Source organism: Amblyraja radiata, chromosome 17 (assembly GCF_010909765.2).
Source record: "Amblyraja radiata isolate CabotCenter1 chromosome 17, sAmbRad1.1.pri, whole genome shotgun sequence".
Lineage (NCBI taxonomy): Eukaryota > Metazoa > Chordata > Chondrichthyes > Rajiformes > Rajidae > Amblyraja > Amblyraja radiata.
The window spans coordinates 41,436,278-41,452,426 of NC_045972.1; the positions used below are offsets into that span (position 1 = coordinate 41,436,278).

General features: G+C 44.3%; 1 protein-coding gene across 2 annotated transcripts in view; it reads right to left on the reverse strand.

The window, feature by feature from the left end:
• Window positions 1-16,149, reverse strand: part of slc6a2 (solute carrier family 6 member 2) — a 123,165-nt gene that overhangs the window by 63,263 nt on the left and 43,753 nt on the right. For both annotated transcript variants that reach the window (XM_033036313.1, XM_033036312.1), the window contains exon 5: window positions 172-310. In XM_033036313.1, coding sequence (XP_032892204.1) covers window positions 172-310 — 139 coding nt within the window. The remainder of the gene's footprint in view (window positions 1-171; window positions 311-16,149) is intronic.

Here is a 16,149-nt window from a genome sequence, read left to right on the forward strand (position 1 = left end):
TCCTGCACCTATTTTCTATGTTTCTATGTTTCTATGTGACGTTTCGGCCCGACTCGATACGTCACCTGTTCCTTTTCTCCAGAGATGTTGCCTGGCCCGCTGATTCACTTGTATCATGAAACAAAATGGTGAGTTATCTCAAATAACATATTGAGAAGTCAAAGACAATACCTTTCCTGAAGTCTTTACCCCTTTCCACAGACTGAAGTACAGAATGATGATGACGACAAGCAAGCAGAGGATAAGCTGCCATCTTGGTAGGCCCAAGTTATGGATTCCTGCGCTTTCGTGGAGATTGAGAACGCCTCGCCTAGGGAAATAAGACACCATCAATTACAAGAAACTACATAGGTGCAAAATTGCCTTTGTAATATTACTTAATTGTCACTAAGTAAAATAAAGTTAGAGTAAATTGTCCCTCATTTGTAGGAGTTGAGGTATTTAGAAAGACCATAGACATCCCAAATTGGTGCTGGTTCTGAGGTGAATTGGTTACTGTAACAATATTTCGATTGACCAGAAGACAAAGGAGCAGAATTAGGCTATTTGATCCATTGCGTCTACTCTGGCATTCACTCATGGCTTATCTATTTATCCCCCTCAACCCCATTCTCCTGCCTTGTCACTGCAATCTTTGACACCTTCACATCTTTGCACCATTCTGCTGTTTTACATTTGCCATGTTTATATATATTGTCGTATCTGCAGACCCACAAGTAGATGACCCTATGGAGAGGACAGTCATGCACGTTTCGAGTGACCGCCGATGATGACGTAGGAAATGGACAGGCGACGTTTTGGGTTGGGACCCTTCTTCAGACTGTTTCACACTCAGACTCTGAAGAAGGGTCCTGACCCGAAACATCACCTATCTATGTTCTCCAGAGATGCCACCTGAACCATTGAGTTACTCCAGCACTTTCGTGTCCCTTTTATAGATTCATTTGCCTTAGATTTGCATCACAAGCACTAAGAATCTCCAGGCCATAACCTTTCACATTGGGTTAGATTAGAACATAGAACATTGAACAAAGAACAGAACAGCACAGGAACAGGCCCTTCGGCCCATAATGTCTTTCCAGAACATGATACTAAGTTAGAGTAATCTCAAATGCCTACATATAAGGTCATAAGGAATAGGAGTAGAATTAGGCCATTCGGCCCATCAAGTCCACTCCGCCATTCAATCCTTATGAACTCCATATGTTTTTTTACCAAATCTTAAAAAAAAAAATTAATTTAACAAAACTAATTGAGGACCTTGATGCAGTAAAGATTTTCACGAGGCCACAGAATGGATTAATTTCGCCAAGGGAACACTCACACTCCTCAAGCACAATTCAAGGAACGTTGGAGAACATTGGTACGTTTCTTGAACATCTGTCCACCACAGTATTCTGAGTTTTACTGGCTTTCTATTTTTATTCCTGCAATTGCTGTTGGCAACGCACCAGCTTCTAAGAAAAGCCGTTCCAACGATTTAGTGATTGGTCTTAGCCCATGCCCTTGGTGATTTGACACTTAAATTGTACAATTAATCTTTGACACCCACAATATAATTACAATTATTTAATCACTACCCACTATAGTCAGAATCCTTCTTAATTGTAGGTACACAAAAATGCTGGAGAAACTCAGCGGGTGCAGCAGCATCTATGGAGCGAAGGAAGTAGGCAACGTTTCGGCACGAAACGTTGCCTATTTCCTTCGCTCCATAGATGCTGCTGCACCCGCTGAGTTTCTCCAGCATTTTTGTGTACCTTCGATTTTCCAGCATCTGCAGTTCCTTCTTAAAATCCTTCTTAATTGTGGTTTGTGTGTAAAAGTCGCACTTTGATGGCATTAACTGGGACAGGCTGGGACTGTGATGCCAATTTTTTAATACAACATTGGCGGAATGGTGGCGCAGCGGTATAGTTGCTGCCTTACAGCACCGGAGACCCAGGCCCGTACGGAGTTTGTACGTTCTCTCCGTGTCCTGCGTGGGTTTCCTCTGGGAAGCTCCGATTTTCTCCCACACTCCAAAGACGTACAGGTTTGTAGGCTAAATAGCTCGGTATAGATCGGGACCAGGCCCTTCGCGGGCAGAAGGGCTGTTTCCGCACTGTATCTCTAAACTAAAAACTAATCTAAGCTAAACATCACAACATCTGTGAGGTTGGAACAGCTTCTCCATCTAGGTTAGACGTGCAAAGAATGACTCAGATGACACATTACAAATCAAATCTTATGTATCTTCAGTTTAATTTAGTTTAGTTTAGTTTAGCGATACAGCGCGAAAACAGGCCCTTTGACCCAACGAGCCTGTGCCGACTAGCGCACACTAGCACTATCCCACACACACACACTATGGACAATTTACAATCGTTACCGAAGCCAATTAACCCACAAGCCTGTACGTCTTTGGAGAGCGGGTAGAAACCGGAGCACCTGGAGAAAACCCACGTGATTACGGGGAGAAGGTACAAACGCCGTACAGACAGCACCCGTAGTCAGGATCGAACCCGTATCTCTGGCGCTGTAAGGCAGCAACTCTACCGCTGAATCACTGCCCTGCAACACAATTCTAAATGCTGCGAATGGAACCACAATTATGTTTCATAATCTGTTCCAAATCTTTTCTTTTCAGAATTCATTTCAACTCCTACGCCACAATTTTCTGATTTGCTATAGTTTGCAAAGATGATCCAATATTTCTCCCCCAGCAGGTTTGCAACTACTGCCTAGAACTAGGTACGGTTGCCATTATATTATCATATATTTAAGATAAATAATTTTGGGATGTTTTTCACATACAGCTTGGAAACAGGCCCACGGTGTCCACGCTGACCATCGATCACCCATTCACATTGTCTGAAGAAGGGTTTCGGCCCGAAACGTCGCCTATTTCCTTCGCTCCATAGATGCTGCTGCACCCGCTGAGTTTCCCCAGCAATTTTGTGTACCTTCCACATTCATTCTATGTTGTCCCACTTTCCCATCCGCTCCCTACACATTAGGGGCAATTTACAGAGGCCACTTCACCTACAAACCCGCACGTCTTTGAGATGTTTGAGGAAACCGGAGCACCTGGAGGAAACCCACTTAGTCACAGGGAGAACTTGCAAACTCCACACAGACAGCACCCGAGGGGAGGATCGAACCCGGGTCTCTGGCGCCGTGAGGCAGAGACTCTACCAGTTGCGCCACTGTGCTGCCCGACGCAGGGTGTTCCCTGAAAGTACTCGTAGACAAACTAATTTGTGGCATACAACCCCCCTTCCCCAGCTTACACAAGTTGCTAGGAAACCATCTTCTCAAGCTCAATATTAAGGCTTCACCACAAAGCAGTTCATGAAACAATGAGGGGAAATGGCAGCCAAACCGGCATGTTAATGCTAAGGCTGTTTGACAAAACATCATCAAATTCTGAATGACCTTTCAAATGCTTGTACGTTCGACAGTTCGTTGTATTTCCCTACAAAGGTATTCAAAGCAAAGTATCCAGGTGCAGCTCTGCTGTTAACACCTTTATCCCATCCAAGCTGATCACCAAACTAGTGGGACTTGGAGTCAGCACACATCTCTGCAACTGGATCATCGAACCAAAGGCTTAGGAAGTCTGGCATGTCCCCAACAACTCTCACCACCCTCCACGGAAGCGGGTAGAAAGCGTTTTATCAGGATGGATCACAGGTTTGGGAACAGCTCCATCTCAGACTGGAAGAGATTGCTGAGAGAACAGCCCAGACTATCACACAGACCAACCTCCCTTCCATTGGCTCCATCTACACTTCACACTGCCTCAGCAAGGCCAGCAGCGTAATTAAGGACCAGTCTCACCCCGGTCACTCCCTCTTCTCCCCTCTCACATCAGGCCAGAGGTACAGAGGTGTGAAAACGCACACCTCCAGATTCAGGGACAGTTTGTTCCCAGCTGTTATCAGGCAATTCAACCATTTTATCACCAACTAGTGAGCAGTCCTGAGCTACCATCCATCACATTCAAGACTCTCAGGCTATCTTTAATTGAACTTTAATGAACTTTAACTTGCACTATCCGATATTACCTGTCTGCACATCTGGACGCCCGCAACGGCGGCAGCGGAGGGTTGAGGTCCCGACCACAGGGGGAAATGGAGGAGGACTGGCCAAATTTTGTGCCTTCCACCACAGTGATGAATGCTGTGGTGGATGTTTGTGTTACATTTTTATTGTGTTTTTGTGTGTTCTTTTTTCATTGTAGCGCTGCTGGCAAATTCATTTCACTTGCTCTTTATGTGCAAGTGACGAATAAAACTGACATTGACATTGATATTGATATTCTGTTTATTCTATATCTGTACACTCAATTAAACCATTGAACTATTGGATTGTAATCATGTATAATCTTTCTGCTGACTGGATAGCATACACAATACACAAATAGCTTTTCACTGTATCTTGGTACACGTGACAATAAACTAAACTAAATTAACTAACTAATAGTGTCAAATATTAGATTAGTTTAGTTAATTTATTATAATTGTATCCTGCACCAAGGTACAGTGGAAAGCTTTCCTATCCATGAACCTGTCCAAGTGTATTATACAGTAACTGTATCAGTTACCTCGTCTGGCAGAGAATTCAACGTTCATACTGTTGGGTTGTAAGCTGCCCAAGTGAAATATGAGGTGTACCACAGAAACGTGTGTTTTTGCTCAGCAGTTGCCTGTACTTCCTCCCTAACACCCCACCCTGTCACAAGCCACCCGCCCTACCTGTGGTAGGTAGTCTCTCTGGGTTCCACATTGGCCTCATCAGCCACCACAGAACCCAACGAACCAGAGAGGAAGCAAGTCATTCTCGAGTGTCAGAAGAAAATCTCTCTCTCTCTCTCTCCCTCCCTCTCACTCCCTCTTCTCTTCTCTCCTCCTCTCTCCCTCCCTTTCTCCCCCCCCCTCTCTTCCTCTCTCCCTCCCTTTCTCCCCCCCCCCCCCCATCTCCCAATCCCTCTGTTCAGATGCTGCCCATTCTTTTGAACTTGTTGCAAATTTGCTATTTTATTTTACTTTTGAGTACGCCTTATGTTGTACAAGATGTTGGTGAGGCCACATTCACAGTACGGTGTTCAGCTTTGCTCTAAGAGGGGTCATTAAGTTGCAAAGTGTGCAGAGAGGATTGACAAGGATGTTGCCAGGACTGAGGGCCTGAACTATAGGGAGTTTGAACAAGCTGGGACTTTATTCCTTGGAGGACAGGAGGATAAGGGATGATCTTATAGAGGTGTATAAAACAGTGAGGGTGAGTTAATCTGGTGAATACACAATCTTTTACCCAGGGTAGGGAAAGCAATTCTCTCTTGTCTGGTTTCTCAAGGCTGAACTGAGTTGGCCAGGCCAACATGGGAAGGATCAGGAAATGTGATTTTTTTTGTGCGTTCTAATTATGTTGCTGACTTTCTTCATGACCTCGGTGGCGGTGGGGCCTCGCGATTGACCCTCGATCGCCAGTCGATGAGCGTGGGGGGGGGGGGGGGAGGGGAAGACAATGGGGACCCGGTGTGGGGGGACCTCCGTGCGGGACTGTGGGAGAACAAAGGTGGATCTGGTGTGAAGGGGGGAGGGGGGGGCACTCTAGTTTTAGAATCCTCTGCCCAGGGAATAAGCCTGTGTTTGTTTGTTTGTTTGTTCGTTCGTTCCAGTTAAGGCGCTGTGCACGCAGCAGCCAGCCAATAGTCGCTTGTCTTTATCTTTTTGTTTTCACTTTTAATTTCAAATCTTCGTGTACCTTGTTGCATGTTGTGACTATTGGCAGACCAATTTCCCTCTGGGGATTAATTAATTTTTATCGTATCATATTATATTGTATCGTTGTACACCATCTGTTATCTGACTTTAGACTTTTAGACTTAAGACATTCGTGATATAGCGTGGAAACAGGCCCTTCGTCCCACTGAGTCCGTGCCGACCAGCGATCGGCACATTATATTAGCACCATGCTACACACTAGGGAAAATTCACAAATTTTATTACCAAAGCCTATTAACCTACAAAACTGTACATAGAAACATAGAAAATAGGTGCAGGAGTAGGCCATTCGGACCTTCGAGCCTGCACCGCCATTCAATACGATCATGGCTGATCATCCAACTCAGTATCCTGCACCTGCCTTCTCTCCATACCCCCTGATCCCTTTAGCCACAAGGGCCATATCTAACTCCCTCTTAAATATAGCCAATGAACTGGCCTCAACTACCTTCTGTGGCAGAAAATTCCACAGATTCACCACTCTCCGTGTGAAAAATGTTTTTCTCATCTCGGTCCTAAAAGACTTCCCCCTTATCCTTAAACTGTGACCCCCTTGTTCTGGACTTCCCCAACATCGGGAACAATCTTCCTGCATCTAGCCTGTCCAACTCCTTAAGAATTTTGTACGTTTTTAAGGGGTTGGATCCAACGTCGTTGGAACATGGGAGAAAACCCGGAGCACCCGGAGAAAACCCACACAGGTCACAGGGAAAAGATACAAACTCCGTACTGTCAGCACCGTACAGACAGGATCGAACCTGGGTCTCTGAAACTTGTAAGGCAGCAACTCTACCGCTGCGCCTCCATGCCGCTATTTAACAATGTGCAACTTTAATCTCATTGGAGCCAATTTCCATTTTATGGCCCTAAAATAACAGTTGCAAAATGTACACTCAAATATGTTCTGCCATTAGTCAAGTCAAATCAAGTCACATTTATTTATAGAGCACATTTAAAAAAACAACTCTCGTTGGCCAAGGTGCTTTACATTTGTTATAAGAATAGTATAAACAAACAAACTACATACACATATACATATAGCCCACGCTCTCTAGACCGTTTGCTACTTAAAAAAAAAAACTTTAGCTCACTTACTTTAATGCCTTTGTAAAAATACCACACAAAATATTACAAAATATTTCCTTTTGGTTCATAATTCCAGTAAGGATCTTAAACTCGTAACTTTTCATAGCAAAGCTGATCATTTTCGTTCTGTTGCAACTTATGAGAATAGCAATTTTAATTAACTGTAACAGAAATAGCTACTTGACCCACATTAAATCATTACCTCGAAAATAGGCACAGGTGTTGGGGCATCTTATTAATATCTATGTTCAAAGGTTTGGATACCCAATTAATTCACATATGGCATTTGCCAATCTATGCATTGAGGAGCAGATGTTGCCTTCTCTATGATGATGCTTAATAGCTTCTGTAAAATTGGGACAGTTATCACAAGGGATCCTTAAGGGAGCCTTTTTCCAAAGTCATGGCATGGTGCTGCAGCGGTAGAGTTGCTGCCTTACAGCGCCAGCGACCCGGGTTCGATCCCGACTACGGATGCTGTCTTTGCAGAGTTTGTACGTTCTCCCCGTGACTGCGTGGGCTTTCTCCGAGATCTTCGGTTTCCTCCCACACTCCAAAGACGTATAGGTTTGTTGGTTAATTGGCTTGGTATAATTGTAAATTGTCCCTAGTGTAGTGTTTATGTGCGGGGATTGCTGGTTGGTGTGGACTCGGTGGGCCGAAGGGCCTCTTTCCGTGCTGTATCTCTAAACTAAACTAAGCTAAACTATCACAGGGGATAATCATTTTTCCAAAGTCACCAACCAGTTTCGTGAGGGCTTCCAAGTTTTGTCGATCACGCCTTGGAACATGGAAAGGGAGAGCGTAGATGTCTGATTCATGTTGATTTGGCCGCATGACCAAATAGACCCCTGTCATCATACATGTTTCACCCATGTTAAATGCACGGATATCCCCCAGGTGAATAAGATGACAACACCATCACAACAGCCGTCTCCTGTGACTTTATGCCCCATGACTATCTGACTATGGGTGCTGTCTGTACGGAGTTGGTACGTTCTCCTTTGACTGCGTGGGTTTTCTCCAGGCGCTCCAGTTTCCTCTCACACTCCAAAGTCGTGCAGGTTATTGTAGCTGCTACTGGAAATTGCCCCTGGTGTGTCGGATAGAACTAGTGAACTAGTGTTCATTGGTCGACGCAGACTCAGTGGGCCAAAGGGCCTGTTTCCACACTGTATCACAAAACTAAACTAAACTAAATCTAAAGATTTGGTGAAAGAGTAAAATTTGAAAGCCCGAAGCTGTTGGAGAACAGTCTAATTAAAAATTCAACTCAAAGACAATTTATTAATGAGCAACTGAAGCCGACATTATAATTTACTGAAACTGATTTGATGAATCTCAGATTATCCCATGCTGAATGTACCAGGTGCCCCAGGAATGTGGAACAACACTTGGGTGACTTTCTGCACTAACTCACCATTTGTTTTCTATTAGAACCAGTTGGATAAAACAAAAAAAACATCTGAATATTCCCTAGAACAACATGTCTCGACACTGGCAGCGTGTCAGGAAATAGACAATAGGTGCAGGAGTAGGCCATTCAGCCTTTTGAGCCAGCACCGCCATTCAAGATGATCACGGCTGATCATCCACAATCAGTACCCCATTCCTGCCTTCTCCCCATACACCTTGATTCCGCTAGCCCTAAGAGCTCTGTCTAACTCTCTTTTGAATGCATCCAGTGAATCGGCCTCCACTGCCTTCTGAGGTAGTGAATTCCACAAATCCACAACACTCTATGTGAAAAAGATTTTCCTCATCCCAGTTTTAAATGGCCTACCCCTTATTCTTAAACTGTGGCCCCTGGTTCTGAACTCCCCCAACATCGGGAACATGTTTCCTGCCTCTAGAGTGTCCAATCCCTTAATGATTTTATATGTTTCTATAAGATCTCGGAGAAAACCCCATGCAGGTCACGGGGAGAATGTACAAACTCTGTGCAGATGGCACCAGTAGTCGGGATCGAACCCGGGTCTCTGGCGCTGAAAGTGTTGTAAAGGCAGCAATTCTACCGCTGTGCCACTGTGCCACAGGAGGAGTTTGGCACACTTGGTTTTATATTTGGATTTTCTCTCTGCCCTTTTTGGTAAATGTGAGTCAATGATGCAACTTATACAGATCACATCACTGCGGGTGAAGTATCGTGAGGGGTGGGAGATTGCAACCTTCACGTGGTTCACCCTGTTTCGATGATTGCAATCAACCTGGCGTGCACAATCAAATAAGATCAAATAGAACAAGTTGCCCAACAACTTTAGGCTGTCCACGCCATACGCAAGAAGAAGAAGTATCATGAACCATAAACTCCCTTGAAATGAAGCAGGTTAGATGAATAACTAAGAGGTGACCACTCTAAATTTGAATTTCTGAAATAGGATCTTGACCCGAAACGTTGCCTATTTCTTCTCTCCATAGATGCTGCCTCACCCGCTGAGTTTCTCCAGCATTTTATGTCTACTCTAAATTTGAAGAATCATTTTAATCGCTATGATATTGAAGGCAGTGGGATTCAGGCCAATACACTTTGTCCTTTCAACTGTATCACCCAACTTACAGCAATCCCTAAAATGCCATAACTTGAACATTTTATTCACTTGAAGTGACTCTTACACTGAAAACTGAAATACTGTGCAACCACCAGGTCTTTGTACAAATACTAGTCCTTCCTAGTGGTGTGGCCTTTCCTAAAGGGACATTCAAGGGTCATAGTCATATAGCATGGAAACAGGCCCTTCAGCCCAACTTGCCCATGCCAACCAAGATGCCCCATCTACACTAGTCCCACCTGCCCATATCCCTCTCAACCTTTCCTATACAACAGGTGGTGCAAAGAGAAACATACCAGAGTGCAGAATATAGTGTTACAGCATTCTAGTGCTACAGTTACAGAGAAAGTGCAGACTTTTTTAAAAAGTGCAGGGTCCTCAATGAGGGAGGTTGGAAGATCGGGACTGCACCCTTAGGTTAATGGAGGGCTGTTCACGAGTCTGATAACGATGGGGAAGTAGTTGTTACTGAATCTGGTGGTGCGTGCTTTCAAGCTTCTGTATCTTCTGCCCAATGGAAGAGGGAAGAAGAGGGAATGACTGTGGTGAAAATGGTCATGTTGGCTGCTTTCCGAGGTAGCGTGATGTCGATGGAATCAATAGTGGGGAGTCTGGTCTGGTTATGAAGTTCGAAAAAAATCTGATGCATCTTCTTGTTAAGCTCTTATGTTGGCTGGTTAGGTGGCACTAATAATCTTGCTTCCTTTAGTTTAGTTTAGTTTATTTTAGTTTAGTTTAGTTCAGTCTAGTGACACAATGTGGAAACATGCACTCCGGTCCACCGAGTCTGCGCTGACCAGCGATTACCCCTACACTAGTTCTATCCTACACACTGGGAACAATTTGCAGAAGCCAATTAACCTACAAACCTTCTTGCCTTTGGAACATGAGGGGAAACCGAAGCACCCGGAGAAAACCACATGGTCACAGGGAGAACGTACAAACTCCACACAGGCAGCACCCAGAGTCAGGGTCGAACCCGGGTCTCTGGCACTGCAAGGCAGCAACCCTGCTGCTGCAACACAGTGCTGCCCTGCATCTAAACTGTTCTGAAAAATAAAATGTGTATCATCTTCATAACTCCACTTTATTTTGCCTCCAGTATAGAAATGCCGCTGCCTAAGATTCACACCCGTCTGAACATTTAAAAGCTTTGAGCTAGCAGATTAAAAAAAAAAAATTACAAAGATGCTGCTCTTTTATACAAATCAAACGTTTCATTCCCTGCCTGCTGAAGAACATGCAACATAATCACTAAAGTACACATGTGGGTAATTTTGCGCATTTGAGTCGTACCAAAGGAATGCGCGGAATTTTGAAAGAAGCCAGAAATGTCCCTGTGTTAAACTAACTGTGAGAGAGAAATGACATTGCATCATGTCACACATTGAGATTAATCCCCGTACACTAACCGTATTATAGCCTGATTCATAAGGTCATAAGCAATCGGAGCAGAATTAGGCCATTCGGCGCATCAAGTCTACTCCACCATTCAATCATGGCTGATCTATCTCTTAACCCCATTCTCCTGCCTTCTCCCCATAACCCCTGCCACCTGTACTAATCAAGAATCTATCTATCTCTGCCTTAAAAATATCCACTGCCCTGGCCTCCACAGCCTCCTGCGGCTAAAAAAATCCACAGATTCACCACCCTCTGACTAAATAAATTTCTCCTCATCTCCTTCCTAAAAGAACGTCCATTAATTCTGAGGCTGTGACCTCTAGTTCTAGACTCTCCCACTAATGGAAACATACTCTCCACATCCACTCTATCCAAGATAGTCTGACTTGCTAAAACCATACCTGAGAGCATGGGATATGAAACATATAGGATTACAGTATATTCTCTGAAATGTATACATGCCCACCCAAGTTGTTGTGCCAGGTTCAAAGTCGTTTAGTTGTATCTCTGTCTGTAACTGGTTTTCACCTAAACCCACAGCTAACAATGGCCTGTTTCCTTTATCATTATTACTTCTTTGCATATCTCTCATTAATTTGTTGTATGTCACCGTCTATATCTCTCGTTTCCCTTTCCCCTGAAGAAGGGTCTCAACCCGAAACGTCACCCATTCTTTTTCTCCAGAGATACTGTCTGACCCGCTGAGTTACTCCAACATTTTGTGTCTACCTTATTTCTTTACGCTCATTTTATCCAGTACAATAGTCTCTCAATTAACGTAAACATTATTTCTGAAATGGATTGTAAAAATCAATGCCTTTTCAAAGTACAGAGTCACCTAACGATAGTGAAGGCGGCACAGTGTATTAAATTAATACATTTAATTTCACTGTGACTTGTCACCTGTGACATCAATTCAATTCAATTCACAGTGGTGAAGCGGTAGAGTATTTTATCGTCATCTGTCCCAAAACAGAACAATTAAGTTCTTATATTGCAGAAGTTCAACAGATATGTATTGGGTGGCACAGTGGCACAGCGGTAGATTTGCTGCCTTACAGCGCCAGTGACCCGGGTTCGATCCTAACCACGGGTGCTGTCTGTACAGTGTTTGTGCGTTCTACCAGTGACCGTGTGTGATCTCTCCGGGTGCTCAGGTTTCCTCCCACACTTCAAAAACACACAGGTTTGTAGGTTGTTTAAGAAGGAACTGCAGATGCTGGAAAATCGAAGGTACAATTAATCTACAAACCTGAGGTACACAAAAATGCTGGAGAAACTCAGCTGGGTGCAGCAGCATCTATGGAGCGAAGGAAATAGGCAAAGTTTCGGGCCGAAACGTTGCCTATTTCCTTTGCTCCACAGATGCTGCTGCCTCCGCTGAGTTTCTCCAGCATTTTTGTGTACCTCAGGTTTGTAGGTTAATTGGCTTCAGTAAAATTGTCCCAAGTGCTTTGGATGGTGCAATGTATGGGGTTGATTGCTGGTCGGCACGAACTTGGTGGAACGAAGGGTATGTTTGTGTGTCGTATGTCTAAAGTCTAAATGCATACTCCCCCAAAAACGTCTCTGCCCAAGGTATTAACTTTAAGAAGAAGTCGAACAAACCTGGATTGTTTTCTCTGGAGCATCAGAGGTTGAGGGGAGACCTTATAGAACTATATAAAATTTGGAGAGGCACACTTAGGGTTGAGTGCATGGATAGGGTAGACAGTCAGAACCTTTTTCCCAGGCGGGGAATGTCAAAGACTAGAGGGCATAACCCTAAGGTGAGAGGAGCAAACTTTACTTTGAGAGTGATGGGTGCCTAGAACACGCTGCCGGGGAAGTGATGGAGACAGATGCTAGGGTGATGTTTAAAGAGGCTACTAGAGATGGTCACACATGGGATGGAGGGATATGGATCATGTGCAGGCAGATGAGATTAGTTTAACCTTAGGAGCAGCACAGTGGCGCAGTGGTAGAGTTGCTGCCTTACAGCACCAGAGACGTGGGTTCAATTCTGATTACGGGTGCTGTCTGTACGGAGTTTCTACCTTCACCCTGTGACCACGTCAGTTTTCTCCGGTTTGCTCCAGCATACAAAAGAAGTACAGGGTTTCAGGTTAATTGGATTAGGTTAAAAAAATAATGAATTGTCCCTAGTGTGTAGGATAGTGCTAGTATACAGAGTGGTCGCTGGTTGGCGGGGACTTGGTGGACCAAAGAGCCTATCTCCTCACTGAAATCTAGATTCTAAAGATAGATACAAAATGCTGGAGTAACTCAGTGGGTCAGGCAGCATCTCTGGAGAAAAGGTATAGGTGACATTTCGGGTCGAGACCCTTCTTCAGACCCGTCTAAAGTCTGACATCAAGTACAGCATGGACACTGTGGGCTGAATGGCCTGCTCCTATGCTGTACTTCTCTATGTTCTAACATCCGTGAAGTTAAAAAGGATGGAAGTTAATTCAACAATCGTAGTCTCTAGCTCGGGAAGCCACATGCAAGGGGAGTGTGAGCGGAAGATAAGGCTAAAATATTATCAATCAGATTCTTCTTCACTCATTCCCTTACAGCAAGTCTGCTACTGGAAGCATGTGATTGTTGAACTAATCTTCCATTAACTGCTTTATGCGCCTTCCGAGATCAAAATGTGTAGGAAGGAACTGCAGATGCTGGTTTAATCCAAATATGGACACAAAATGCTGGAGTAACCTAGCGGGTCAGGCAGCATCTCTGGAGAAAAGGAAAAGGTGACGTTTCGGGTCGAGCTCCTTCTTCTGGCAATAATCAGTAATCAGTTCAGTTTAGTTTAGTTTTGAGATACAGCGCAGAAACAGGCCCTTCGGCCCACCGAGTCTGCGCCGACCAGCGTTAACACTATCCTATATACCCCAAGGACAATTTACATTTATTTCAAGACAATTAACCAAACATGTACGTCTTTGGAGTGTGGGAGGAAACCGAAGATCTCGGAGAAAACCCACGTGGTCACGGGGAGAACGTACAAACTCCGTACAGACAGCACCTGTAGTCGGGATCGAACCCGGGTCTGCGGCGCTGTAACTCTACCGCTGCGCCACCGTGCCCCACGGTTCTTTGACAAATAGTGCTATGCCTTGACAACTTCAGAATGGAGCAAGATACTGGGCACACCATTAAATCAGAGAGAAATAGGTAACTCCATTGATTGCAACTGATTGCATTGATGCAGAGAATTGAGAATCCTAGCTGCATGGATTGTCTGGTGATGATTGCTCCCAGCAGGTACCTTTCTGTCAGCTGCATGCAAACAGAACATTTCACCTTCTCAATCATAAAACAACACGGTAATCCAGGATGCCCTTGGAAAAAAAAACGTAAATACACAATGATTATATTTCTGGTGCATTACAATAACGAAGGCAGACAGCTGGAGACTAAAAATCACTATGCTGGAATTCATCCCACATTGACAACGCAAGCTTTTAGCTTTGTTACAAAATGTGTTGAATTCAAATAATTTAACACTTGGTTCCCTTGGTGACACTTCCAACCACCTCCCCCCCCCCTGATTCTTTTCCTCTCTTCATGCTGCAGTCCACCCATGTTTAGTTTCACCATCCCTTCAGTTATCTTGTCAAGCACATTACACTAATAACAGGACTCCCCCTATTCAAATAGAACAGGTGTAATTAGCAATGCCTGAGATAATTGGACAACTGAATAGGCAGATGACCCTGGAATGAGATTACTGGTTTTAGTTTAGTTTAGAGATACAGCACGGGAACAGGCCTTACAGCCCGCCAAGTCCTCGCTGATCCTTGTTCACCCACTCACACCAGTTCTCCGTTATCCCATTTTGGCAACCACTCCCTACACACCGATCAAGCCACCTAACACCGATGACATCGCCAGGCCAAGCTGACTCCTGCAACTCCGAGCCAGGACGATGGGCCTTTAAGACCAAGTTAAGACTCTACATTTTTAAGAAATTTGAAACTTGAAGGACAGAAGGTGGCTACGGAAGGGGTGGCAACTCTTGTGTACTGCCTCAGTGTGATCTATTATTCTTACACTCTTGGAGCATGGAAACAGGCCCTTAGATCAACCGTTCACACTAGTTCTATGTTGTCCTAGTTATTAGAGGGCCAATTAACCTACAAACCTGCACGTCTTTGTGTTGTGGGAGGAAACCGAAGCACCCGGAGGAAACAGGGGGAATGTGCAAACTCCACACAGACAGCAGCCGAGGTCAGGATTGAACCTGGGTTTCTGGCTCTGTGAGGCAGCGGCTCTACCAGCTGTGTCACCGTGCTGCCCACAATAACTCGCACAATTATAACTTTGCAACTCACTGGCGTTGACTTCTGATCATAACTTTTGTTCTGTAGTAAGATGACTTTACCTCGCTTTAGAAAAAAAACCCCCCCATCATTATTTAAAATTGGAGAAGGGCTGCGATATGGTGGCGAAGCAGCAGAGTTGCCGGGCTTACAGAGAATGTACAAACTCTGTACAGACAGCACCCTTAGTCAGGATCGAACCCGGGTCTGGCGCTGCAAGCGCTGTAAGGCTTCAGTAAAGCTTGTACATTTTCTCCAGTGTGTAGGACAGTGTTAATGTGCTGGTCGGCACTGACCCGGGGGCCGAAGGGCCTGTTTGTGTGCTGTATCTCTAAAACTAAAACCAAAACCTATAAACAAATATCTGAGAAGGAACAAATACTTCAAGTTTTCTAACAATATTTAAATATTTTCCACTGTGATATCAACAACTTCACATATCCCTATCAATATGATGATAGATTGTAGGGTATGACGTATGATTTATTCATAACGTCCTTGTTTCACTCATTTTGTGATTGCCATGCTTTGATGTTTGGGGACTCAATAATGATAAACTCTTTGAATGTCAAGGCTACATGGGTCGGAGATTTTCATTGCCTGTTATACTTGCTGTGTGAACGTTATTTGCCACTTATCAGCCCCTTCCTGAATGTCGTCTAGTCCTCGTTGCCTGCAGACATGAACTGGCTTCTTTGTTGAGCATTTGCAACTGGTACTTAACATCGTTCAATCATTAACAAACACTCCTGTTTCCGATCCAACGACCAGGCTTTTGGATTGGCACATGGATATGCAGGGAATGGAGGGATATGGATTATGTGCAGGCAGATAAGAGTTGGTCTTGGCATCATGCTTGGCACTGACATTGTGCTGTACAGTTCTATGTTGCCTCTTCTATGAAGGACTGTCTTCGATGGAGAATCTGAAGATCACCTTCGTGAGTCATAGTGTTGATTATAGAAGTTGGGAGGTCATGTCACAGTTATATAAGATGCTGGTGAGGCCACATTTAGAGTATTGTGTTCAGTTGTG